The 26,506-nt window shown below is 38.2% G+C and overlaps 2 protein-coding genes across 3 annotated transcripts; one reads left to right on the forward strand and one right to left on the reverse strand.

The window, feature by feature from the left end:
- Positions 1 to 1,504: 1,504 nt before the first annotated feature.
- On the reverse strand, positions 1,505 to 22,249 carry METTL9 (methyltransferase 9, His-X-His N1(pi)-histidine). 2 transcript variants are annotated; one of them, XM_075515415.1, is made up of 6 exons: positions 21,678 to 22,249; positions 16,860 to 17,050; positions 14,379 to 14,588; positions 13,116 to 13,300; positions 6,325 to 6,369; positions 1,505 to 2,234 (listed from the first exon to the last, which is right to left on the reverse strand). In XM_075515415.1, the coding sequence occupies exons 1-6, from the start codon at positions 21,849 to 21,851 to the stop codon at positions 2,029 to 2,031; spliced, it is 1,011 nt and encodes a 336-aa protein (XP_075371530.1). In that variant the 5' UTR covers positions 21,852 to 22,249; the 3' UTR covers positions 1,505 to 2,028. The 2 variants fall into 2 exon arrangements, with proteins under 2 accessions (XP_075371530.1, XP_075371531.1); XM_075515416.1 differs by lacking the exon at positions 6,325 to 6,369 and having other exon boundaries at positions 21,678 to 22,244.
- IGSF6 (immunoglobulin superfamily member 6) lies at positions 3,048 to 9,561 on the forward strand. Its single transcript, XM_075515417.1, has 6 exons — positions 3,048 to 3,140; positions 4,779 to 5,129; positions 6,033 to 6,145; positions 7,302 to 7,358; positions 8,023 to 8,106; positions 9,244 to 9,561. The coding sequence occupies exons 1-6, from the start codon at positions 3,074 to 3,076 to the stop codon at positions 9,280 to 9,282; spliced, it is 711 nt and encodes a 236-aa protein (XP_075371532.1). The 5' UTR covers positions 3,048 to 3,073; the 3' UTR covers positions 9,283 to 9,561.
- Positions 22,250 to 26,506: the final 4,257 nt, after the last annotated feature.

The raw sequence follows: 26,506 nt of genomic DNA on the forward strand, positions 1-26,506 counted from the left end.
TCTGTACATTCAACAGGACTAAGCTGGTTTTTGACCCTGTTGAACATGGTCCCTTAGAATTTAAGCTTAGTCTGTTCATAGCTTTTCCCTGGTTTTACTCATGTTTTAGTAAGTGTTTTAATTCCCCATCTCAAGTGTAAGAATACTTGTTTAAATAGAGGGAACAAAATAGGAAATCTTAAGAAAACAAAATACTATTATTTACATTGCACCTTCTGTCCCAAAACCTCTCAAAGCTGTTACAAACCAAAGTCCTAAGTGACAGGACTAAAACATACGGAGATGTGAAATGCATGGTCTCTTGTGTGACTTTTAACCTGTGGGATTAAAACACTTAAGTACCTTTGAAGAATTTTGTCTTAATACATATTTGCTACATGAAGCTAAATTCATTACACATTAAGAAACATATTTTCCCACTACTAGATGAGTACAAATAAAGGTAACAAAACAAAAATGAATGGATTCACTCCAAAGCATACATAGCTCATTTTTCCAACAGACAAATCTGATTGTGCCAAAATTCAACAGCACATGCTGAAACGAGAATAATACTGAGCCTGAATTACTGTTGAAAAAAAACCCACCAGTCAAACCCCTTGCCCCATACTATAGAATTCATTATTTCACAAAGATGACTGAAAATAAAAGGCTATTAAATTAGCAAGAGAAATCACTAACCATCAGGCAAAGGAAGTCCAAGGTAAACCTAAAAAGACATGCTGAAGCATCCTACCTGGCATAAGATCATTTAAAAAACCAAAAACCAAAACAACAACCAAAAAACACAGCACAACTTTTTTAGACTTCAAAAGCAAAAGATAACTCAGTTCTTACTTTACTTACCCGCTGATACACAAGCTGAGGTTTCTCTGCTCTCTCACAACACTTACATCCCAAGCAATGCAAGACATACGCCTGCCAGTTCTGTACTACTTATGATGCTGCTTGTTGTTTTAAAGGAAGGTTATATCCCAACTGCCAGAAATTATCCATTTTAAGCAGTTTTTAAAACAAGACATGTTAAAATAAATAGCATTTATTTAGTGTTCCTGAAGAAAATGTCCAAGCTAGCAAAACCTTCAAAATCAGGTCCCTATAGCCTGATCCTCAGAGGCAGTTTGACTCGCAAGATTTGCAAGAAACTGCCTGCAATTTTTTAAGCTGAAAACTTCTGGGAGCAACTTGCTTAGAAAGTTTGTTATTAAACCCATCAGTTTAAAGTGCAGTTTTGACAAGTTCTACCATAACCCCTTTAGCTGGAAAATGGCATATGCAAAAGCAATGAGGATTTATGAGGCTTTGAGAGGAACATGAAGGAAACCCAACCAAAAGTGATACATTTTTTTGTGGACTATTATCCCTTTAAACAATACTTAAATGCTGTTTAAATAAACGCAAGGTTGTGCTGCTGCGGAAAGCTTGATTCTCAACACAAAGAGCAGTTGCTGCAGAGAAGCGTGGCTATGGTTACAAAAATGAACACAAAAGTTAATGCAAAAAGTCATCTCAAAAAAAGTTTATTAGCATGATTAAAAACATGTGAAGAATGACAGTAAGAGAGAAAGTAACTCAGCATGGAAGAATATCCATTTCAACAGTTTATATTCAACAAAGCTTGAACTGAATGGATAACTTTATTGCCAGATTTCACTTGATTTCTTTAACAATAGTTCACATTGTATCAGTTTCATCATTATTAGGACTATTGCTTTTGTTTGGATCTGATCCCTGTTGCAGGTAAGTATAAAAAAATATCCCCCATTACTGCTGGATTGCAGAATGCATTGTTGGTTTAAGAGCTGATAAAAAAGAAATTCTCAACTGAAGAGTCTGTTTAAAAACCAACCTTTTTTCCCTAATCACACTACAAAGAAATACATTAGTATTTTGGCCTTTAAATTTCTTACATGGTATTTATTTAGCATGGCAATCCCCGAATTCCCTCCCTTTAAGTAACCATAAATCAAACCCCTCTTTCAGAGGCTGCTTCTTGGGTTAGATTCTGGAGATTTACTTCATACATGCTTACACTGGCTTGAGGACGAAGACAGCATCATCTAGTACATAGTAGTCATTATACATATCACCTTCACATAGGTATGGCAGTCTGGTGAAAGCCTCTATGGCAAAACCAGCTTTACTGAAAACTTCTGGCAGGCTATTCACCTGTTCTTCCCAAGTGTGCCCTTTGATTTCCAAAACTTCTGAGGGCTTTTCCCACTTGCCACCTACTGAGAAAACAAAACAGTTTTGTTTAAATTATAAAGAAAACTTTATTGTGTGTTGTATTTTCTTACAGAAAGCATATTACATAGATTATATTTCATTCCACTCCAAATAGGAAGTTGACAAGCCATTTGTAGAGCTGTTGCAAGATCAGTTCAAGTTTTTGCCTATTGTTCAAAAGCAGCTCCTTCTTAAGTTTACCTTTTGTTACATTTTTAACTAGCAGTTCCAAGACTGTCTGAAAAGTAACTTCCACTAGTGAGGTTGGTGTACAGCAGACATGGACAGACAGACAATTTAATGAAGATCTCTTCCAGAATTATAAAATTCTTTCTTTATGCCCGCTGTCTGGCCGAAGATGGCTTCAGGTAATTACAGTAAATAGAGCCAGCAAGTTGAAAACTATGATTTGCTGTGAAGCTTCCATCAGTAGACCACCACATTATAATGGATGGCTACAGAATCTTTGTTCCTCCAGTGACCACCTACTAGCTGATACGATGAAGACTGCTTAGGGTCATATAAAATTAAGAAGCCAAACACTTGTAGTATGCTGGAAAACATGTCATTTGTTATATCCAACGATATAATCTGAAGGATTATAGGTACAGCTCTCAGAAGTTCAAAATTTAAAACTCTTCACTCATTTTCTAAGTAATGTCATCCACAAATAACAAATGTTTCCTGGTTTGGTCTGTACCTTTAACCAGTTTGCTAAATGCAATAGTAAACACCCTTCTAAACAGGAAGTTCTCAAGCTTGTGATTCAGAGTGTTCTGCAACTCCAAAGATTTCCTAAGTTCCTCTTCCTTCAAGCAGAATCATTTCCAGAGAGTAACAAGAAATGGCATCTTTCAACAAATTAAAAAACGTGCTAATGCTGGCATTTGACTGGATTCTGTACGGTGCTGGTAAGACTTTTTTTAAAGTTTCTTATATTTTCCCATGTAATAGCAGTTAAACAAGATTGAAAATGTTGTGGTTATGATTTGCAACATAGCTACAAAATAAGAGTAGTAAAAGTTTTTGCTGAGAGTCAAGCTAATTTCTGCTATCTTCATACAACTTCCAAATTAAACAACTGTTAGCAAATGCTTTTTCTTCCAAAAGTCTGAAATTTCTGGGTCAAATCCTACTGCACTTCGCTGCAAAGAATGCTCCAGCAGCAGCAGCATGGTTTCTGTGCAGCTGTGCTTGTTTGGGAGGAGGGTTTGGGAAGTTCAGCAGAGAGTATCTACATGAACTGAAGCCATGGAGTTCTGCTCTGCAAGACCACCCAAAGCCCTAGAATAAGGTGGAAAAGAGAAGAGGATCAACTGCAGAAGCACAAGCTACTGCCTTTCACCACACAGAGTGCAAGTACACCGACAACTTAGTTACCACAGTCTTCAGATTGCTGTAGCTGCTATGGAACAGCTCTGATGTTGATCTGACACAGAAATAGACTTTCATTTTATTCCTGTAGAAGTCACAGACACTGAATCTGCTTGGATTTGGTCCATAAAACAGTCAGTGAGAAAAATGATGAAGGGACAATGCTGACTGTCCACCGTGGACAGGCTTATAAATTGTGTATCAGCAGTAGATTAAGAGACTTCAGTTTATTTTTCTTCTAATTTGTTATTTTCTAGGAAGTAGAAAAGGATGCTGTTAAGTTACCGCCTTCATTTTCACTGAAATAATCTCAATTCCATTGTTTAAATAACTAACCAATTTATTTGAATAAAATTAAATATACTAAAACAGTATTTAAATTATGGAAGTCAATAAGGACTTAAAAAAAAAAAAAATCTTCCGGACCAGTCATATTAGACCTTACATTTCAGTTCCTTAAATTAGAATTCTCTTCTCTGATTAACCTTCCTGTTTTCTCTGCACACATTTTTAAATGTCAGAACTAACACGCAATATTATTATCCTTAGAAACCCAGAGTCAATATATGTGATGAAGTGGAAGATGTCTAGGAACTATTATGAATTTTAATCAATGTTATGAAATTGCTAAATTATAAATGTCTCCATTTACGACATTTCCACTGCCTGCCATCAGGCTGTCTCACTCGACTCAGACCAGGAACAGTGGAGGAGAGAGGAAACCCTTGCAGAACTACTCCACTGAGCATCTAGAGTTGTCACACGACACCCACCCCCCCACCGCCTATTACCCCTCCAAATCCCCAAACCACTCAGGACTAAATCTGAGGCAGGGAACTACACAAAGTATTCTTTTGGTCTTCTCCAGGGCCAAAGGAGACATTCACATTATTTTAGATAAATGAATCTTCTCTATACTTTTTCAGAAAAACAGAAAGCTAAGCACATTACTACATAGGTAAAACTGTTAAATGAACACATGGGCAAGCTGTAGGAATTATCTAAAAGAAAAGTTTGCTGGAAACAACCTTAAAAATTTCAAGTTTGAAACATGGTTTGTTTTCTTCCTTTCCTCCCACCTTTTCTCAAATGAACCAGAAGTAGCTTATTTTCTATTTAGATTGTGCCTTGCTTTTTAACTGTCCCTCACATTACCAATTGCTTATTCTCAACAGGTACTGCAGATACCTGCCAAGTCACTGTAACACAACCCAGATTTCAGGAAGCTGACTACTCCACACGCACTGTGTCCCTACCATGTGCTTTCTCTGCCTCTGGATGCTCCTCGTTCCCACCTGAAGTTCTATGGTTTCGCTTTTTAACTGATGAACACGAGGATTTGTGTACTCCTGAATGCACTGATCATCAGAAGTACAAAGTATATTTATCAGAAAATAAGATTTCACTTCAGATCAATGATCTGACTGTAAATGACAATGCTGTTTATATCTGTGGAATAGCATTTTCAAATTCAAGTTCACCCCATTCTAAACAAACAGGAGATGGAACAGTACTAACGAAAACAGGTCAGTTGATCATTCCTTCTTAATGAAGCATCTTAAAATAAATAAATTATCTTTCCTAAATACTCTCTTTTTTTACACATCAACAATGGCATTTAAGATGGAAATACCAACAAAACCAGTAGGAGTAGTATAACTGTATTAAAATATCAATAGTAAAACCATGGAGGGATTCTACAAATTAGCATCTTAACCTTGTTTGCTAATTAGACTGTTCTGTCATATGATGCCAGTGACTCTAGAATGCTACAAAAGAAAGAAGTTTTGTACTTGTGTTATCTAACCATACTCTACATCCTCTTGCATAAAGACTTTAATGGCTATCAGAAAGGAAGTATCAACAGAAAAATGAGAAGTACAGAAACTGACAATTAGTGGAAATATGTGCAACAGGGTACAGAGCCTCAGAACTGGGGATTCACTATGCCAACCTGAGAAAAAAGTTTTAGTTCTGAACCTTTGTATCATTTGCCTTCTAGTTAAGAAAGTGATGAGACGTCATTAACTACATTTCAGTTTTACATGCCTAAAATAGAAAAAAAACCCTAGCTGGATTATTACTTTCCCTATATTCCTTCCTTCCTCTACCTAATTGCATTTCTGAACAAAAGCCTGTAAGCTTTATTCAGATATTCTTTTATGAGAGCAGAAAACTGGATTCTATTCTCTGTCTACCCCTAAAGGAAGGGTTCACAATCGAAAATAACAAGTCTCCATTGCCCTTGCAAACATTCACGGAAACAAAAGAAGAGTGATCTCACTAAGGAATTTAGACTGAAAATGAACCAGAAAATATTGATGGGTATAAGGTTTTTTAATTCCTCAGAGGAAGGGGGCTGAAATGCAGAATCTTAAGAAAATTATGTGAAGAACTGTCCTTTATTCTAATACCCACTTTTAATAAAGGAGCAGAGAAGCAGCACAGCAATGGAAAAGCCGTCTTTATCTTCATGATCATCACCTCATCCTTACTGTCTCTATACAGCACTACTGTATTCACATTCTTTGTACTCTACAAGGTAGGCTCAAAGTGATTTTTCTGATTTTGTTAATTTTGTAAATCTAAGCAGTTTTAACATCTCCATAAGGAGAATAAAAAGACATTCGTAGATTCCACAACTTTTATGATTAAGTTTTAAAGAGGTGGTTGGTTGAAGTTCATATGCTGCACACATCTGCAAACTCATGTGGCACATACCTGTACTCTCAATAGCAACCACGTTTTCTTTTTTCAGTAAAGTTTCTAAAAGAAAAGGTATTCTAAAGTTAAAATTATCCTGAGAGTATTAATCAACAAGTTGGAGATTATCTATCAAGGCACACTCAAAAAGCAAAACTAGAAATTACCTTCGTAAGTCATTGACTCTCTGGATTAGTTTCCAGTAAAAGTAAAATAATTTAAATTTAATGTCAAAGTATTTGTGATCTGCAGTAAAGTTACTGCAGACTGACTTTACTTGTGTAATGAAATTCTATTTATACATCATACATCTACAGAAGAGATGCGTTGGTAAAATTTAAAAATATCAGAGACTTGGAAAAACTTTTATGCTTATAGGAAACAAACACATTAGAATGCACTTGGTGAAAAATTACATAACTATTGGATTTTTTTTTTTTTTAATCTAGAACAAAATTTGTGTTTAGTTAAAAACAAACACCCAAAGCTGCAACTGGAATCTTTACATAATAATGAGACTTTGACATGAGAATGAGGACTTCACAGTTCTAAGTGGCATGATATGGTAAAATGGTTCTTTGCTGTAGTGATCACTGTCTAAGCACAAAGACAGGACAGCCTTTTTGATTTTTGTTTTTCTTTAAAATAGGTGAAGTAGTATAGTGGGAAAAATTAATCAAGCCTTCTTCAGGGGAAAAACTGATATCTGTGATGCCACTGGTTTATTTTTGAGAATTGGGTAGTGCTTCAGGCAGCTCCCACTGTACTCAAAGCAAAAATACTTGCTACATCTACTACCAGAAGCTGAAAAAGGCCTTACATGCCTGAAAACTTCTCTGTTTTTTCCAATGGTATAAGCTGATCTAATAAAGACTTTTACCTACAAACTATTTGGCGCTGTAAAAGGGCAATGCTTTTACCTATTCTGCTACCTTAGCAGCTGGCTTCTCATCTTATGTTTTAATTGTTTTTTATTTTATTATCCCTCCCTCCAGTTAAAACCAAAGCTGCTAAAGAAAAGTGGGAATGAAGACCAAAGTGCAGAGAACTGTGTATGTTATCACTTTGTTTGCTTTGTCTGCAACTCAGAGCTTTTTTTTTTTCCTGTCTTTTTAAAGTATAAATTAATCAATTTTGTGATTAATTGATGATTCAGTTAAGAGAGACATTCAGAGCTGTTAAGGCTTCACTTCAGATTTGTACAAAACTAGTTAATGATTTTACATTTAACTAATTTTAAACTAATTAGTTAATTAATTTATTTTTAACAAATTAGATACAGGATAAAGCCAATCTATGTAAAGGCCATCTCCAATACAGAGCTTCCTTTAGGTTTCAAGTAAATTTTGTTTGAACTTCTTCTGAAAATAACAGGTTTTGCTATTATTTTTTTGTTTATTTAAATGCTGCATTGAGGGAAACCCTAATGTATTTAAAACAAGTTTATTAAGAACCTCTATCACCATGTATCCTTGAATAAAAATCAGAAGCCATGCATTTAAATATCCATTAAAGAAAGTCTGTATGTTAAGAGATGCAATATTAACGTAATTTAAAACCCTTCTGCCTGCCAAACCATATGTTCTTAAAGTGTTGTTTAGTAACTTTCCCAAAGACATATACAGGGAAAAAAATCAGAATTATAAAAGGTAGAACAAGATGTTTCCCCCAACTTCAAATGTAGCACTGACCTAAAATATTTTAAATAATTTGCAGAAAATCAGTAGTGGACGAAAAATTTTTCGAGCAATTGCCCAAGAACTTCAAAAGCAGAGGTATGCTGAACATTGCCGACGGCCTGTAAGTATCTATCTACCAATACTGAAATTTATGGGGAAAGAGGGAAACTGACAGTTTTTAAGAGTATACCATTTCTATTTCCTATGGAAATAGACTTTTCTTTTTTAAAGTTGATAAAGGTCTAAAAAAGTATTCTGCACAACAGTCAAAGACATTATAAAGCATTCTAAATGACCATACATGTATAATTATACATATATATATATATATATGATAGTATATACCTTAGAGAATGTATGTATGTACATTTAAAAATGAAGCTTCCATCAATTTGTATTTTGCCAAGAACAGGTCTCAACAAGTGGTTCTGGACTGTTTGGTAAAACACATAGAGCTCTTAAGAGTTCATTTTTGAAAAATATTTCTATTTTTCTGTCACAGCTAGGTGACAGAAACCTAGCAAAACTGTTATAAAAGCTCTACAACATTCTTCCAGATATTTCCCCCTCCTTCAACTTAGAGAGCTTAAACTAAGTATTCAACATCACTGGGTAAAGCCACACAACTTATTGCATTATTCCAAATTTATGGCAAGAAGCCTTATGTGACCATATGACAATAATTTTGCATATGCCATGTAAGTTACAAAAAAACAACTTTAGAAGTCACATGTATTTGCAAGCAAAGAAAATGGCTTCAAAATCCTGCTTCAAAAATGTTGCTTCTCTTGATAAACAGTATAAATTCTTTCCTATTCTGAGCATGGACCGCACCACCTCAGAGATGCAAGGAGAAACCAAAAGAAACATAGAACAAAGTCAAACACTTCTCCTCTATTTTTACTTCCTTGATTTCTATACAACCCCAACTGTTTTCCTCCGTAATTACCCCTTTAAAGACTTCAAGTCGCTGCTGACATGACCTGGTCCTTGGTTTGAGGGTCAGATATGAACACTGTGAAAATAAGGGGTATGTTTTACTGCTCCTGTGCTCCCTGGAGATTAGGAAGAGCCAAGAGGAAAAGAAATAAGTTTTGAATCCTGCAGATGCCACATGGACAAAAGCAACTGGATAAGTGGGGAGAAAGGACTTTACTGAAACAGTAAAGGGATGGAGTTTGCCTCAAAAAGGAAATTCTGCCTTTATTAAAAAAAAAGTTCACGTCAATAACAAAATACTTCTACATTTGTCTCCTAGGATGATTTGGAAGATGACACTGTTTATCAGAACAGATGAGCATGTGCAGCAGTTCAGATTTGTTCAATATTTCTCATGCAAGCAAAGGGGCAGATGAAGAAGTTAAGCTTCTTCACAGACTTCCTTTGCTTTAAAAAGAGAGGAGAAAACCTTGCACAGCAGTGTTCTTCAAGAGTATCTTCTAAACAGATCACCAAAGCCAAGTGCATTGTACATTACATCCATGTTATATATTACTTTCATTTTCCATTCTGCAAGAATAAGAACCATGGGAAAAGTCTTTGTCTTTCATAAGATAACTACTAATGCTTCATAGAAGTTTCCTTTTTCAGTTTAGATTTAATTCTGTCTTTTTTTCTTTTTACATAAATTTACATGTATTCCTTTTACATGAATTGAGCATTCGTGAAAGATGTATGATAATTGACAGCAACAGAAAATAAACTTGTTTCATAGGTGAAATACTGGTTTTAGTCATGTTAATGCAATAGTTATCGATGTAACAGATATACAGATCAACAGCTACTGAGTCTTAACAACAGCTTAAACAGAGCAAAACCTATGTATTCTGTGGACAGGCAAGCAGAAAAAACAGACAATATAAATGCATGTATTATCATGGTAAAGCTCAGTTGGGATGAGAGCTTCTTCCTACCCTATTTAGGAAAGGAAAGTAGTGGTCACAGTGAGAAGGTTGCTCCTGCAATATTAAAATTCACTTGCTAGACAGACAACCCCCATCTTCCAGTCCTACCATCCAAAGTCAGGATTACCCAGAGCACCAAGTTTTGCCTTTACATGCCTGTTCAACATGGATACAAGCATGAACACAGAAGTATACTACCTAGTCAAGGTAGCATACTTTTTTTTTTTTAGAAGTACCTTTTTTTTTTTAGCAGTTACTACCTAGCCAATCTATAAAATTAGCACTTTTACAAGAGATCTGTTAGTATCAGGCATTCTCCCTCCTAAAGAACAGCTGCATCTTTTATCATCATTTAAATAAAGCAAGGCTTTGTTTAACAAATGAAATGGCATTTCTCACTTCAGTGAGATGAGAGCTGACAACTGAGACAAAGCAAGGGTCCATCTAGCACAGTTCTGTGTTTCCAGCTCAATTTAGTACCAAGTATTTCAGGAAGATGGAAAACACACCTTTGTCTTCTTATCCCTGTCAATCAATCACAAGGACATTAATGTGTTCAACAAGAAAATTTCACAATCCCAGGCTGCTAGTGTTTACTACTTCTGAAGTATGGTGTCTCTGACATTTTTATTTTAGAGAAACTTAAACCAGTCTAGTCATATATTATCTAATAATGCCTTTATGTAAATATGATGTCTATATTAGGAAATATAAAGTCATATAAAAATCCTTTGTGGGATACCTATTAAAAACATAAAGTTATAACAACACATGTTCTTATGTGACTAGTCTAATACCTTATGATTCATCTGGCCTACTTGCCAAATGTAGACATGTGCAATAAGTGCATTATTTGTTGTTCTGTATGTTGAAAATAAAACTCTGAAAAGCCCCAGAAAGAATTTATGATTAAGAGACTTTGGACTCTAGGTGTCACTGTAATTCCAGAAACAGTAAGCACAGAAATATATTTTACCTCCTCCTCCACCTTGCTTTGTTCTCTTCAAGCAAGTTTTATGTTATTCACATAGACAGTTTCCACAATCACCCTCCGATTACATTACATGTAATAACCCAAATATCTCATTTTGATTAAAATTATTTCTCCATTTCTAGAAACTGATCTATACACTGATCAAACACCTTACCTGCCTCATCTCTCCTCCATTTGTTCCCCCCTCTAAAATTCAAAAGTTTCTCTAGGCAGGTCCAAACTGTTTTTAATTAGCTGCTGCAAGAAGTTACTTGAGCCATGAAATGTTCTCCTCTTTGAATGTGCCAAGTATTTTTTTTTGTTAAATATAAAGTATATGTACATATCTAACACTTTTAAAAATGCCTTGTCTTGTAGAACAGCTGAATGAAAATACTGGAATTCTAAAATCATTTGTACATCATCAAGACAGTCTGGCAGTTCATTGTCTGTTTCTTAAGATCTATTTAATTGTACTTTAAAGTGGGAAAGCTTCAGTGGAATGACAGTAACTTTTGCGTGTGCTAACCTGCATTGTCTAAAGAAGTTTATATGGGCCCATATCCATGATAGTGGTAAACAGACGAACTGAGTATGTTTTTAAGTTTCAGAAGCTATTAAGGAAACAAAACTGCCTTAAGCAAAGTGACTAATCTGCTACAAGTCACCACCACAAACAAAAGTATGACTTCGGTTTACAAGACATCTTACAACAGTTTTCAACTTTCAACAGGTAGGAATGACCCAGTTCAACAGTCACAGAACAGGTCTCCAAGTCCCTTGGGATTTATAAATTTAACACTCTATTCTCCTCCCAATATACTGTAGGAGATTAATGATGAAGGATATAAGCAGACTTAGAGTAGTTTCTTCCCTAATTTATCTACCTCCTGTTGAGCCAGGAAGCTGCATGTGGTCTGTCACATGGTTACCCAACAACATACAGAAAAGCAGACGCTGGGTGCAACAGCGATTGCAAAACACAATGGCATGTAGTTTTGAAGGCACACAAATAAAAAAGTCACCCAAATAATTTCTCAATTTCTGCTTCTAATATGCCAATGAAGACCAGAAAGACACTGCTGTTATTTGGAATTTCAAAGAATTTTTAAAAGAGGAAGCCATATTTTTCCACATTATAGGAACAATAAGTTGTAACCAAATATGCTTGAAATACTGTACAGATGCATAAGTCAACCCTCCGTCTCATTTAAGACACTTGACTTTTCAGAATAGTTACAAAATTATATGCTCAAATACTGTATTTTAAGCAATTCTTCATCTGATGGCTTTATTTTTTATACTTAACCCCCACCCTCCCCACCCCACACCCCAGCAAAAATACCACTAGCACATAAAAAGAGGAAAACAGATTCAGTTTGCTGCATTTGTGATTGCCAGAATGTTAAGGTTATTAGTTCTGTATTTTCTGGGCATACATGCCTTTCCACAGACAAGTCTTAATACTCGAGGAGAGCCAGTGTCCAAACAACAACCGATGAATACCAGCCTTCTGGAATTCAAACCACTTTTATGGGTGCTTCAACCTGAATCCACAATCATAGGCACGTAAAAAAAAGTTTCTAGTCTCTTTTGAAGTTTAGTCATAAGGACAGATTCATTTGAAAATCTCTCATGTATTTCTTTAAAATGCAACTAGGGGAAATAATGGAGTTTTGGTACTGAATTTTACTTTTTTATTCCAGTTACAATATAACTAGTGGTTGATACTTTGTATTAGTAGGGGTCTGTATTTTACTTTGAGAGCTCATGTTGGAAAGTGAACGTTATCTCCCTATGAATTTTTAGGTGCGGTTCATCTGGAATACTTGAAACAGTTTGACCTGAACTGCTCTATTTGGCACTACAGACAGTTCTGATGGTTTTGCTGAATGGATGCTAGAGACAACTGGGGTTACCTATATGACAGCAGCAGAGGGCCCTAATCAGAGATCAGTTTTCCCATGTTGCTCCAACACAGCTCAAATGTGGCAACCTGCAGAACAGGATATGTGACTTCAATATTTGAGCTTTTTGTTAGTGCCAACAATGTAAGTTGGGGAATTAAGAAACCAGCTTACATCATGTGGCCTATTTACCTATGATTTCATACTTCTGAACATGCACTGTACAAGTTATTTGTAAAAATCAAATACAAACATCCCAATTATTTATTAAACATTTAATTTGGGATACTATAACCAACAAATATTTTCTTTACCTGCCTAAATAGCTATTAATCTGTGTACTTACCATTTTCCACATATGGGTGAAATGGCAGAACTAATGCTAGAATGACTCTGCCTCTAGTTGGCTCCAGTACACTTCTAATATCTTTTAATACAGTCAGTGGTTGATCACAGCGATCCAGCAAATTCAAACAGCTGATAACATCATACTGAAATCCTGTGTTTTGCCATTCATTTATACCAAGCACCCTACGAAGGGAAAGAGAAAGAGATGCAGTCTGTTAAACAGACACAAGCTGAGTTCAGAGAGAACCACTGAAGACAAAAATTCCCTATGGATGCGTTGATAGTGCCGTAAGGTCAGCCACCTAAGCAATGAGAAGAGACAGACATGATCCTTCTGGTCTTTTGGAAAAGAAACTAAATCAACAATGGGGGCAAGGCTATATATCCAGCCATACAAACCTTTATATTGCCTTATAATCATCAGGCAATAAAGGAGACAAAAACCAAAAGCCCAGGCATTAAAAAAATGTGTTGTCCTAGAATAAAACTGAAGATACTTCTCAAGGAACAACAATGGCTTGCTGCATTTTATCCACTCTGATTTACCAGTGTGGAAACCCGGATTGCAAAGTAGCTGTTATGTTTCCACTCAAAGACAGGTGAAGAAAAGAAATCCACAGTTCCTTCATTCTTTGGGCTGAAGTCTAGGGATATAGTGCCTGAAATACTAACCATTACTCAGTAAGACTGGATTGCTGCCTGCAAGAACCTCCAGGAGCTGTGACCAGTACATGAACAAAGTTCTGAAAGTGCTGAGGTTTTTGTTACTAAGTATCATTCAATCTTAACAGCAGGAGCTAAGCACAGCAAGAACAAAAAAATCTTAACACAGTCATCTATACTGTGGGATTAGATAGACACAGATTATCAAGGTATCCCTATTACCAGGATTCAGTTTGCTTTCTCTGCAGTACCTGAGTCTTCCTCTTGCAATTCTGGTCTGTTCACTTAGACTGTTCATCTGAATTTCATCTTCCTGACTCCCTTGATTATAACAATTTAGAGAAGCTATGAAGAAAGACTTCAAAATGGTTGTTGCATATTTTGTCTTAACTGGTAACAGGGAACATCCGCATAACAAAAGCGCTGGTAACAGGGAACATCAGGTGTGTTTGCTTTCCTGCTTTTGTACAGGTCAACATTTTTCATAACAATCAAACAATAGAGGAATTGACTGAAAATACTGAACATTCATTAAATATTACAAATAGATTACTTTGCTGTCTGATATAAAGGATGTAGGAAGTATTCAGTACAATACCTGTATTTCTTCTTCTGAAGCTGCCATATCATAGTTTCAGACAATTCAGTGGCATAGATTTCTTCAAAGTGAGGACTCATTACTTTAGTGACTTCTCCGTCCCCAGCCCCTAAATCAAGAAGTCTGTGGGATTTCCATTCTGGATTTATTTTAAGCAGTCTTTGAAATTGTTCTGGGGAAAACACAAACATTGAGCCCCTTCCCAGCAATCTGAAATGTAAAAATGAGAAATGACCAATTTTGTACAAACTTTAACAGGAAGGACAATGAAGTAATTTAGAATGTGCTTTGGCAGCAATCAGTCACACATAATAGTAGACAAGGTCACTGCTCAGATAAATTTTAAATCCAGTTCAACTTGCCTTGCACTTGTCAGAGATCAAACACATAGCCACATGCAGTTACAGTGGTTAAGACTTCAGGAGGAATTTGATTAGGTAAGGAAGAGCTCATGGGGTGCAGCTCAAGCAAACGATCGCATTAAAAAAAAAAAGAGGGGGGAGAGAAAGAGAGGCAAAGATAAAGGCTGAGCCTTATTTGTCACGTTTGCAGATTCGAATCTCTGCCACCTACTTTAAAAAAAAGATGAAATAGCAGAGGAAATAAAATGGCTGCAGACACAGAAGTATGCACAATGAATGAGGAATAGGATGTGGAACTAGGAGGGAAGCCAGGGAACAGATTTAAAGAAAGGATGAGGGTAACACTGCTGGAGTGGCAAAAGAGATTTTTTTAATTGTATGTTACAATGGCTTGTGCTGCTATCTGCAGATCCTGCATTCAACATGAAGAACTGTGGAATAAAAAATAGGCAACTCATTAAGGAATTGAGTAGAGGTGACAGTTGGATTCCTTATGGATCAAGTCAATGATACACCCGCCCACAACTGTTTGAACACTACATAGTGACAGATTTCAGCTGTCACAGCAGAGTTCAGAAGATGAAAGAGTTCAGAAAACAAGCAGAGGAAAAAGAACCGGTCAGTAATAGACTGAAGGTAGATAAATACTATTCTTTAAACTAATGTTGGACAGCAGGTTAAACTTAAAAGACAATGAACAGAAATCTTTTATGTTCAAGGGGAAAAAAAGGTAAACAAAGATAAAAAGAATCAAAGAATAAAAAAAATGTGAAAAAGAAGTGGACTAGGAAAGATAGACTGTACTAAAAAACAAACAAACAAAAAGGATAGAGTATACAAAGTCATATAGAAGAAACTAAAGCGGGACGTTAAATGTATAAAAATAAACAGAATACAGCCAATTTAAGTAGAGCCTCCGTGCAGCACACTTGTGTGGTCCACACTGTATAATTGGCTCATAGCTATTATTCCTAACAGCACTATGAGGTGTTATTCAAAGCAGTGGAGAGCCTTTGAAAAAAAAAAAAAAAAGGGAAGAGAAAGGAAGAAGAGGGGACCAAAGGAACCTTTATAAAAAGCTACAAGTAACTAAGAACACCACAGGAAGCTCAGAAAATCATCTGGTTAGAAAATAAGGAAAAAGATTATTTTTCTAGCCTTAGTAGACAGCTACTATCCTCATATGAGACTGTGTAGAATTACGTAGTAGGTGTAGAGGTGAGGTTGGTGGAGAAATCAGGTAAATGTAACAAAATACATTCTTCATAAGGTCAAAACTGATAAGCAGTTAAACATATGTCTGAATGGGGTGATGTGAGCACAAAAAGGCACTGACTTCTTTGAAAAAATACTAAAGCACCCACAAACAGCTAAATTCCCCTGCAGCCACACAGGAGAGACTGATACAGTGAGACTAGGAGAATATTGTTTTATAAACTTCTCTTTTCCTGCTTTCCTGATGTTTCATCAGTGAAACATGCTACATCAGCAGTTACCTGTTCAAGTACAGCTTACACACAAATTGAGGTAAAATTAAGTTTTACAGAATAAGAGAAAGGGCAGAATTTTGTTCCACATCAGTGTTACCAGACACAACACTCAACCAACTTCTGCACTGTTTAGAAATCTGCCTAGGTTTACAGTGGGTATGCACACAGTCTCTACTAGAAAGAGTTTTAGATGCAATACAGAACTGACTGGATACAGCCACTTACACAAGGACAATCATAACAGTAACTGATACAGATATAGCAGTAAGGTAAAGTAAAGGGCAAGGGGAGGGGGGAAGAAAGCAGAGGGAAGAGGTAGTCTAACACAAAGAGAACACTCTTATTCAGAAGGAAATTAATACAAGTAATGGTTATAAAATACAATTAGAGTCCTCCAACTATCTCTTCTTAATTGCTATTACCTCCTCTGTCTCCCCATACTGGAAATGGTGTTCTTCAGTTAAGAGGGTTGGGTGTGAAGAGCACAATAGGGCATTTCAGATCTGTTAGACTGGCGAAGGGAAAACTACAAATTTAAGAAACGCTGACAGATCAAGGGGTAGGGCTGAACACTTGAAAACTCTAAATCCAAACTGTATGAGTTGACCTAAGATTGACTTTTCACTTACCCATTGATAGATGTTCTAGACATAAAGAGGCTAAAAATTGAGGACACAAAAGAGTGATAGAGCTGGATAAACAGCCAGCCTGATTTCTCAATGCTGTTGTTTAAGAAGATCTGTGTTCCTTGGTCAAGGTAACTCTGGACAAAAATAGGCTGAAGGGATTCAGACAACTGTTCTGTGTTGCAGACATACCACTAGAGAAAGAGATAAAGGATCATTAAAAAGTTCAGCAATATAAAACCAGAAGTAGTTAAAAAAACCTGAATACACAGAAGGCTATTATCAATTTCTGTAAATATAAAAATTTAGTTTTTCCTGCAGACTTTTCAACAAGCTTCAGGATTTAACTTAGATTTGAATTGTAATCAAGTGAGGACCAATTACTTGCTAAGAAATAATGCTTTTATTTTTTGTCTTAATCATCACCCTGTACTTTGAAGAATTTTACAAAGTAACTTCCCTAGAAAGCAAACACAGGTCCTCTATGGAATAGCACCGCGCTGATAAAATAGTATGAAGTGGGATAACATTGTTTTCTATCTTCCAACTCATTCTCAACTTTTCCCTAGGCATCCTCTGAAAAGAAATCATCAAGTGCATTTACAATATTTTTCCAGGAAAGGAGATAAAGAATCCAATCAATACTTTAGACAACAGCTTGTCTGTCTTACAGCATTGCTGGGCTATGTTTCTTCACTTACCAGTACCAACAAGCAGGCCCACAAGTCTTTTGAAACAATTACATCTATGAAGCTGCCTCCCAGCATCTCTACTAAACAAAGGAGCAGGTTCCCACATCTAGGAAGTCATCAGTATCAGCTGAAAGGCAGTTCTATACTTTTATATTGGTAAAATATAAAGCCCAAGCTAAAATGGGCCAATGACTCCTTTTGCCTTGTGTTACCAGGTAACAACCACTCCTATACAAACTAAACTAACTCTGATATGTAAGCTATTGTTCAATTAATTGTGAAGAAAAAGGATGCTACTTTTGGATACCAAATCTAGCTGGAAAAGTAATAAACCATACAATATCCTAATATTTTACTATCCACTTGTAAGGCATGTCTAAACTCCTTCTTTAACACCTGCCTTACATTATTTTAAATGCAAAAAACTTGTGCAAAACAAGGCAAACCTATAGAAATTCTGAAATTTTAGGACCCTCATGGCCACCTTCTGCACCTCCAGCAAATGCCTCTAATGCTGCAGCATTCTGGAATGTCAGTACTGATAATAAAATTCAAAAGGTTGCTCATTGCTAGGTTGCAATACCAAGCTAAAAACCCCCTCCACTCAATATGCAGCAATTACAAAAAAAAGTTTTAAATGTAATTTTAATTAAGAACATCGCTATTACTTTTCACTCTCCCACGCTTATGCAGAGTTATTGTCAGACCTTCTCATACAATCTCTAATGCCATTGTGTCTGTTTTCTAATATCAAGAATTATTCCCTACAGCTAACACTCTCTTATCTCCCCCTTAGATCTTGCAATAATGTTCCCTAATCTGGCTGTATGTGTTTATTGTGCAGATAGGGAGTTGTAAGTATCTTAAAGAGAAACGGAGAGTTTTAACAGAATCTTGTAAAAATGCACATAGAAGGACAGCAAATGGTCAGCTGGGGTAACTGCCAAACAATTTAACACCTAAGATTGTGTCTATAGCCATACTATGCAAAATGTATGCTCATATCCTAATCCCTTCACATTTGTTGTACCTTGTTGGGGCAGCAACAGTCACTTAACACATGTTTACACAGTGTTCATCACAATGGGACTTCCAGTCACTACTGTAATACAAATAATAATGAGAAAGGATTCTTATTCTAGTGTCCTGCTGCTTCACAATAGTAGTGCCAGCAAGCAGAGGGGAATAGACAGCTGCACCAAGATCATTATGCCAGATTCATAAACAGGGGCTCCATCAAACACTGACCCAAAGTAGCAAGGGATGTCAAGACCCTTCAGCCGAGGAGCGAACATATCCCTGCTTAGGTTTACTTTGAAAACCACTTGCATAATGGGTACATTTCTGGCAGAATCAGGCTCTCGACTGTACTTTCAAACACACTTACGGGTAGCACAAGCAAGGGATCCTTTCCTCTAAAAACCAGATTTTGCACAAGTCTGTACCACATGATAGAACCTGGCACATGGATCCTCGAGACTGATTTATCAGTTTAGGTCTTTTCTCACTGCAGCACAGTGCTACTTGAATGAATCAGCATAGACCAGTGATTCCCAAAAGGAATTCTTAGTGAGCCATGAAAAACCACTACAGCAGCAGCCTGTGTACTTTGTCCATCCACCTTCAGAAGCCAATTTCAAAAGCCTGGCAGAACCAAACAATCCCATGGAGCTGAGGAGCAGGCTGGGATATGTGTCAGGTTCATTCATGAGGCTGCTGCCTCGCTACACTGGACAGGTTTGGAGTGGCTCAGATGATCTGCCTTTTCCAATGTGTTGCCATTTTCAGTCCAGAAGAAAATGTATCCAACCATCAAAGCTTTGGGAAACACAGGCTTTGTTCCGTAGGCGATATGACTACATATGTGCTGCACCTGAGCTCTTAAACCTTGGTTCTGCACTGAACTCTGTCACCTGTAGTTCCAATATCTGACCATGGAAACCAACAGTCCTACAATTCTTGTCTTTAAGACTTCTAAATATTGATATATATTGACATAACCAGTGGCAGAATGATGATGGTGACAACTGTAAGAAGAGAAGCTTGTTTCCAGAAATTAGGCATTGTTCTTGGACCTCTTCTAATTTCTTCTTCATGGTTAATCTTGCCAATAAGGTTATTGGCAACTACCTATATAACACTAGTGAGTAACAGAAACGATAGCAAACTATAAGAAGGAAAAAAAAAAAGTAACACAGGATAAACCAAATTTTCAAATAACAAAAGTGGTGAAAGACAGCTTAATTCTGTAACTACTTCCTCACAACATAAACTGCTTTTGTTTTCTTCCATGTACAATATATGAAGAGCCCTTTTCAGGCCACTAGTTTCATGACAGAAAGTGTATCAATCTCTTACAGCACAATAGTAGAAAAACTACAGCACAAAAATCTGAAAAGGTAAGTTAAGACCTTTGCTATAATAAAAATTATCATTATTGACAACTTTTGCCTAATTATTAGTGAAAGGAAGAAAGTGTTCTTTTAGCTAACTTTACATTAGCTAACATTAGTAAAACTAATGAAGTCAGTAAAACTGCAGAGAGAGAGAGCACCTGGGGTCTCAACATGCAATCTTTACTTATGAGTAAACCACAAACTCAGTAATCTTAAATCTTACTAAACTTACTAAATAATCAATACTTCAGATTTAAAATCTAGATCAAATAAGTTAGAAATGGAGACTATCCACTGCAGACCATCTACCCGTGAATGACATAATCTTCCCCATAACACATTTCCTTGGTTGACTTGTCTTTCTAGTACAGTTTTTAACACCACAAAAGACTTCCAGATTTTCTTTGTTCACCAGAAGGAAGTTCTTTCTGTAAATCTAAATTCTACTTCTCTTTGTCATCCTACTTACTTTCTGAATGATCCAAACAGCAGACCATATTCATTAAATCCCAGTAATACATTCACTCGTTAGCAAGATTCTGGGTGTCAGTGCCCACTCAGAGCACTCCAGTAACGGATCAGCTTGAAGAATTATGATGCATAATTATGTTCTTCCTTTGTACAGCAGTCCTCAAGTATTTATGCTACGTCTTCTTCATTAGCTTGGCTCTGTATTTTTTACTTAGAATAAGTCAGTATCTTCCTTCAGCACTAAGAGTTTTTATTAGCCCTTGTGAACTCCTGTCAGATTTTTCAGTAGCGTTTTAGTAAAATGTAGTGCAGATCTGAACATATTCCAAATGCAATCATATCACATAACCATTGTGTAGCAAGGGTATAGTCCCTAACGTCTCCACAAAGTACTGATCCATGTGCCTAAACTGCCCGAATATAGCACTAACCTTTTATTATAGCCGTATCACATTGCAAACTCATTTCTAGCTTGCCATCTACTACTGTTCCAAGCCCTCTGTGAGCTTCGCAGTTTCCCAGTTGCTCACTTTTTTTATTGTCCTCTAGATACACCAGCATTAATTAGAACATCTCTGTGATTACAAACCCAGCCCACTCAACACCACCTGCAAACTTCATTCAAGCAGTGTTTACTCACAGCTCACCAGGAAAAACGCAAGACGAAGGTTTAAATCTCACAGGAGCCGCTCCGACACCCAACCCGACGCGTTATCAGTCTCGGGACACCGCGCTGGCTCCCCGTCCCGGCGTTACCGCCGGACTCGCTCCGACGACCCTCCCGCGGCGAACGCCCCAGCCCACAGCACGCTTCGCCGGCATCGAGCCCCGTCTACCTTCCCCCGGCGGCTCTTCAGCCCCAGTACCTCACCTTACCTCCCAGCAGGCTCCCGGACGTATTTCACAGGGAGGGCACACGGCAACTTTCTCCCCGGGAGGACCGAGCTGTTCCCTCTCTTTGTCTGGCGCTGCCCGGCCCGGTGCCCCCCTCAGCCCGCACCAGGGTCCCCCGCTCCGCCCCCTCCCCGCGGCGGCCGGTACCTCAGGGCGCCCAGGCGGACGAGGACGCCCCCGCCCGCTGCCCCCGGCGGAGCTCCCCGGCTTCCCGGGGGACGGCGGAGGGAGGGAGGGAAGGAAGGAGGCCCCTGTGCCCGCCGGCGCCGGGAAGCCCCCCCGCCCAGCCCGGCCCCGCCGGGCACCGGGAGGGAAGGCGGGGTGGGGGAGGGGAGGGGCGGGAAGGGCGGCTGCCTCTGGGGCTGTACCTGGTGGTTCTCCCTGGCGCCCGGGGCTGGCTGGCTGTGGCTGCCCATCATATTCACGTAGAGGGACCTGGATAAAGGGCTCCTCAGGTACCTGGCAGGGCCAGACCACATCCTCCTCCTCAGCACCCACAGGAACAGGGTGTAGCAGCCCAGCCAGACCAGCCACAGTCTCATCGGGGGAAGGGGCGCGGAGTCACCCCCTCCCGCTGCCGCCGCCTCCCCTCTCCATGGCAGCGGCGGCGCCGGCAGCACGCAACTCGCCCAGCTCGGCTCGGCTCCCCTCCGGGGCCCGCACACACGCTCAGGGCGGAACGCGCGGCGCCGCGGCAGCGGGGGCCAGCCGGACGGCTTCGCTGCGACACGCCGGGGCCTGGCGCGCACTCGCTCCCTCCCTTTCTCTCGCCAATCACAGGGCGGGCGGGGCCGCGGCGTGGCACGGGCCGCCCCGCGGGGCGCTGCTTTCAAACCGGAGCGGGGCAGGATGGCGGCGGCTCGTCCGTGCCCCTCCTTCCTCCCCGCTCCGGTCACCGGCGGCAGCAGCGGGCAGCCAGCCAGCCCCCCCCCCTCCGAGCGGCTCGCGCCGGCTGCCTCCTGTGCGCACGTGCTTGGCGCCGCCCTGTCACCCGGGCTGCGCGTGCGCAGAGCGCCCTGGGCGGGAGGCGCGGTGGCGGGAGGCCCCCGAGGGCGCGGGCCTGAGGAGAGGGGCTGCCGCCGCCTGGGGTCTGCCCTCGCACAGGAGGATCTAAGGCCCTCGATCCAGGATTTTTTTTCCTGAAGCTGTGGGATGTGTATGGAGGGGAAGGAGACGTCGTCGTGTAGGCAGGAAAACAAGAACTTCAGAGTCAGACTCCTGCATCCTATTTCTGTGCGTGGGGATGCAGTGGGGCGTAGTGGAGACTAGTACATAAAAATGTATCCTTAATGCAACTAATTCCCTAGAGAGGAAGGCTAGCCTAGAACAGACAATGCTTATTGGAACATTTTAATCTGGGACAGGTCAAGCTGGATAAAAATCTTCGGCCTTTTCATACAATAGTATGTGCCTTTGCTAGAACAAAAGCCATAGGTACTGTGGATTTGGGTTAGGCACCACGATTCTCACTTATGCTCTCATAAACATAGATTATTTGTTTTGATTATGGTAAGCACAGAAAGTGAGGAATACTGTATCCAATTGAAACTGAAAGAAAATCTAGACAAAGCCTATCTCATTAATCAAATTCCAGCTGAGTATGGCATCAGGGCTATCGTCGCTAATCTCAGAAAAATGTGTCTTAACAACCCCAAGTGATCGGTATCTTTCCTTTTGATCAGATTTGCCAGGCTGGAGTCTAGCCCCTTAATTTCCTGGTAAGGATGACACTGAAAGTCAAATCACCGTGGGATCCTGGCTGCTACCTGGAAGATCCTCTGATCAAGCACTAATCACATCCAACCTTGCTTATCCTGGGAAATCAGCAAAACCAGAGCAACAACAAAATATTGCCAGAGGATTTTTTTGTTCAGTTCATTTTCACTGATGTTTAACCTCCTTGAGGAAAGTTTTTGACATGAGAGCTTTAGACAGTTTTCCACATGAAGATTTTTTTTTCTCCAATAGCTAGATGGGCTAAGATGCCTTTTTGGTCTATTTCTTTTTATTTGGTTTGGGATTAGGACTCTCCTTTCTATGTATGTTCTTGTTTGTAAAGACAGATTAGCTTATTTTTTCCCTCCAGGAATAAAACAACTTTATAATCAAAATCCAAAATGACAAAAGCTAAATTTGCTGCTTTTTAAACAGACATCTGCTCACAATGTGTAAACCAATAAATAAAATTGCTTCAGGTTAGTTACATGTTGTTCACAAGGAAACATCTCTTAATTTTATCACATGTAAAATATAGATAATGAGTTACATATTAAATTAATAAATAGGCTAGCTTTTGTCTTTGCATTGTTGGTATACAACCTGGGTATGTTTTAATGAGATTTTTCAAAGTTCCTACCTAGTGTTACATTTGTCATTAATATTCTACTGCAATAGTTGTATACTAAGCACATTTTTCTCTTGACAGGCTATAAAGAACACACTATTCATGCATATTTAGGTAATAATTTTGATGTATTGTTATTTGCATATAGGCTGGTGGAATTGTAACCAATTGCTGGACACTCTCAGAAAACTATTTGTTGTGTAAGTGTATGCATATGTCACTCAAAGCAATTAGTGTGCTGGGAGAGGATTTCCAGAAAAAAATGAATCACTTTTTTTCTACATTCTCCTCAACTATTTAGGTAGTGTTTCTTCTTTCTCTTAGTGGAAAATGTCTATAATCAATTGAATACCTAGGGTCCAAAAGGTCCAAAACATACCCAGAGGGTTTGAATAGCTACCTAGGAAGGGGTATTTTTAACACAGTCTGCATTTGCTTTGTGGTGATCACAAGGAGCCTGGTCTTCTGGGGCAGGACTCTGACAGGGCTGGCTGCACAGCCTCACCTATTCTAGGATGTAAATCTGCAACTTTCCCTTCTATTATTTAAACAATAGTAAGGAAGTGATTACTAGAAAGAGGTCTTTAGGATAAACAAACATAGATATCTATCTAAAATCCTCTCTCCCAAAGGTAACCCAAGAAGCCCAGTTGTGTGTCTGTTCAGCTCTCTAAGACACTGCCCCCAGTCTCGGTTGTGCGTTCCTTTACAAAACCAGCTAGAATTCTTTTGACTGCGTGTATGACTGAGCTTTTTCCTGAACTGCCTTAATTCTGTAAGAAAGAGCTCAGAACTATTTGTGGAGATGTGGCTTATCTTAACTGTTCCTTCCCCTTCCTGCTTGTCTTTCCTGACAGCACCCATTAAGCTGTACAGCCCTATTCAAATGTAAACATCCTACTAGCCATGTCAACATAGTATATTCATGAATTACTGAGCAGTTCCAAAATCAGCACAGCAGGAGACTGGGAAGGTCATTTTGTACAAGACGAGAACAGATGCAGGCCTGTAAGCTCTGCAAAACATAAATTAATTTTTTCCTACTTAAATATGCTTTTTTGTAATTTATTCAATGTTTTGACTCTATCACTAACCATATATTATATTACTACTACATTAGGCTAACATGTTTTCATGTCTATTGGATAACATCCTTTTAAATCCAGTAGACACTTTTACCTATTGATTTTCAATAAATAAAATTCATTCTGTGTATTAAGATCCAAATTCTCAGAATTTATAGAGAAACTCTAAGAATGGGATTCAAGGATCAAATTTCTCATTCCCTGAAGTTATCACACCACCTCATATTTTACATTATACACACTTAAATCCTCTTTATCAGTTATGAGACTATTTTAGACACTCTTAAATTATCAAGATTAAATTGGGGCATTTTTCCAGCAGCAGGACTTCAAGCTCAGATACTGCTAGCTAATAAGGAGAGAAAGCAGACAAACCAGCTGTTGCAAGACACTGAACTTTTGCCTTTGATCATCCTTTACTTGATTCATGGCCAAAAACAATCATGTAGGTTTAGCAGAGGATAACAAAGTTTAGTGGGTGACAGAGAAATGGAGAATAAGCGATGTCAATCATAACATACCACCAACCTTCTATCACTAATTATTGTAATAAGACTACCACCTGAATTTAAGGCAGTTTTCCAGTCCTCTTTTGGATTGGCTATTGGTGTGATGAAAGACACTTTTTTCCTGCCCTTATAGGAAGAGAAATAGGACAGACAAATGGGAGAATAATAAATTCTAGTAATTTGAAAAATTAATATTTTACATATTAAATAATTTGTATTGTATTTCTCAGATTTGTTTTCTAAACTAGTTTATTCTACACAGTTAATATCTCATATCTTAAAGCTGTCTTGCTTAGAAATCTTTGACTATTTACTTCTCCTAATTCTAAAGATGCAGCAGTTCATAGAGGTTATTCAAACTGTGCCTTCAGTCATCTCACCCCTTACTTTCTTATTTCAGCAAATAAAATGGTATCTTTACCAAACATTTTCCAGAAAAAATAATTCTGATCATTTCAAAGAATTCTTGGAAGAATTTTGACTCTTAAAACCACTTACTAGTTTTCCTGTCATATAGCACAGTACTCTCAGAGTTGTACACTATGTTCTAATAACTTAATATTAGAACTAAGTAATAAACAGTCATCTAAGAAACCCTATTTGTGCAATAATAACATTTTCACCTTCCAAAACACATATTCTATGAGGACAGGATGAACATATGAAATTTAGGAAATATAGAAACAGTAAAGAAAAATAAAACTGTTTTAAGTTATTTATTACCATTTTAAAGGAATTGTCAGGGAGAAAACAGTTTCATGTAAAGAATCAAAGATTACATTAACTTAAATTCCTCCAGATTTTTGACCATTGGCTTTTTCCCCTTCTGCCTTTCAGGCAGAAAATGCATACATACAATGCAGTAAATATTTTAAAATTCAGAATCTAAACACACAGTCCATATCTGCTCTGGTATTTGTGTAAATATTCTTTGGATATGTAAATACAAGTGACACCGGTATGTGTACATAATGCTATTAGCATGTACAATGCAAATGAATAATGGTATCTCTGACAAGACAGAGATAAAAACCAGATAATGCAACTTAAAACTTCATCACACTTCTGGCTTCTTACATTTTAACATAAATCTTCATATTCCTATCCAAGGGTTCATTTGGATTTCTAAATATTTAACACTGCTATCCCACTTTTTCACTCATCGCTTTGAAAGCACTTTGCCCTTCAAAAAAGGCAAGGAAAACATTGTTTCTACTCTGCAAATGTAAAAACTGAGGCACAAAAGACTCTTTTTTTCA

The sequence above is a fragment of the Mycteria americana genome, chromosome 12 (genome assembly GCF_035582795.1).
Source record: "Mycteria americana isolate JAX WOST 10 ecotype Jacksonville Zoo and Gardens chromosome 12, USCA_MyAme_1.0, whole genome shotgun sequence".
Classification (NCBI taxonomy): Eukaryota; Metazoa; Chordata; class Aves; order Ciconiiformes; family Ciconiidae; genus Mycteria; species Mycteria americana.

What these genes read in the sequence shown, in the direction of transcription:
- IGSF6 (XM_075515417.1), top strand. Translation starts at nt 3,074, where the DNA reads ATGGCATCTTTCAACAAATTAAAAAACGTGCTAATGCTGGCATTTGAC. An exon ending in CTGGATTCTGTACGGTGCTG is followed by an intron (nt 3,141 to 4,778) that starts GTAAGACTTTTT and finishes TATTCTCAACAG; the next exon opens with GTACTGCAGATACCTGCCAA. An exon ending in AACAGTACTAACGAAAACAG is followed by an intron (nt 5,130 to 6,032) that starts GTCAGTTGATCA and finishes CTTTTAATAAAG; the next exon opens with GAGCAGAGAAGCAGCACAGC.
- METTL9 (XM_075515415.1), bottom strand. Translation starts at nt 21,851, where the DNA reads ATGAGACTGTGGCTGGTCTGGCTGGGCTGCTACACCCTGTTCCTGTGG. An exon ending in GCGCCAGGGAGAACCACCAG is followed by an intron (nt 17,051 to 21,677) that starts GTACAGCCCCAG and finishes CTCTTTCTCTAG; the next exon opens with TGGTATGTCTGCAACACAGA. An exon ending in TCTAGAACATCTATCAATGG is followed by an intron (nt 14,589 to 16,859) that starts GTAAGTGAAAAG and finishes TTTACATTTCAG; the next exon opens with ATTGCTGGGAAGGGGCTCAA.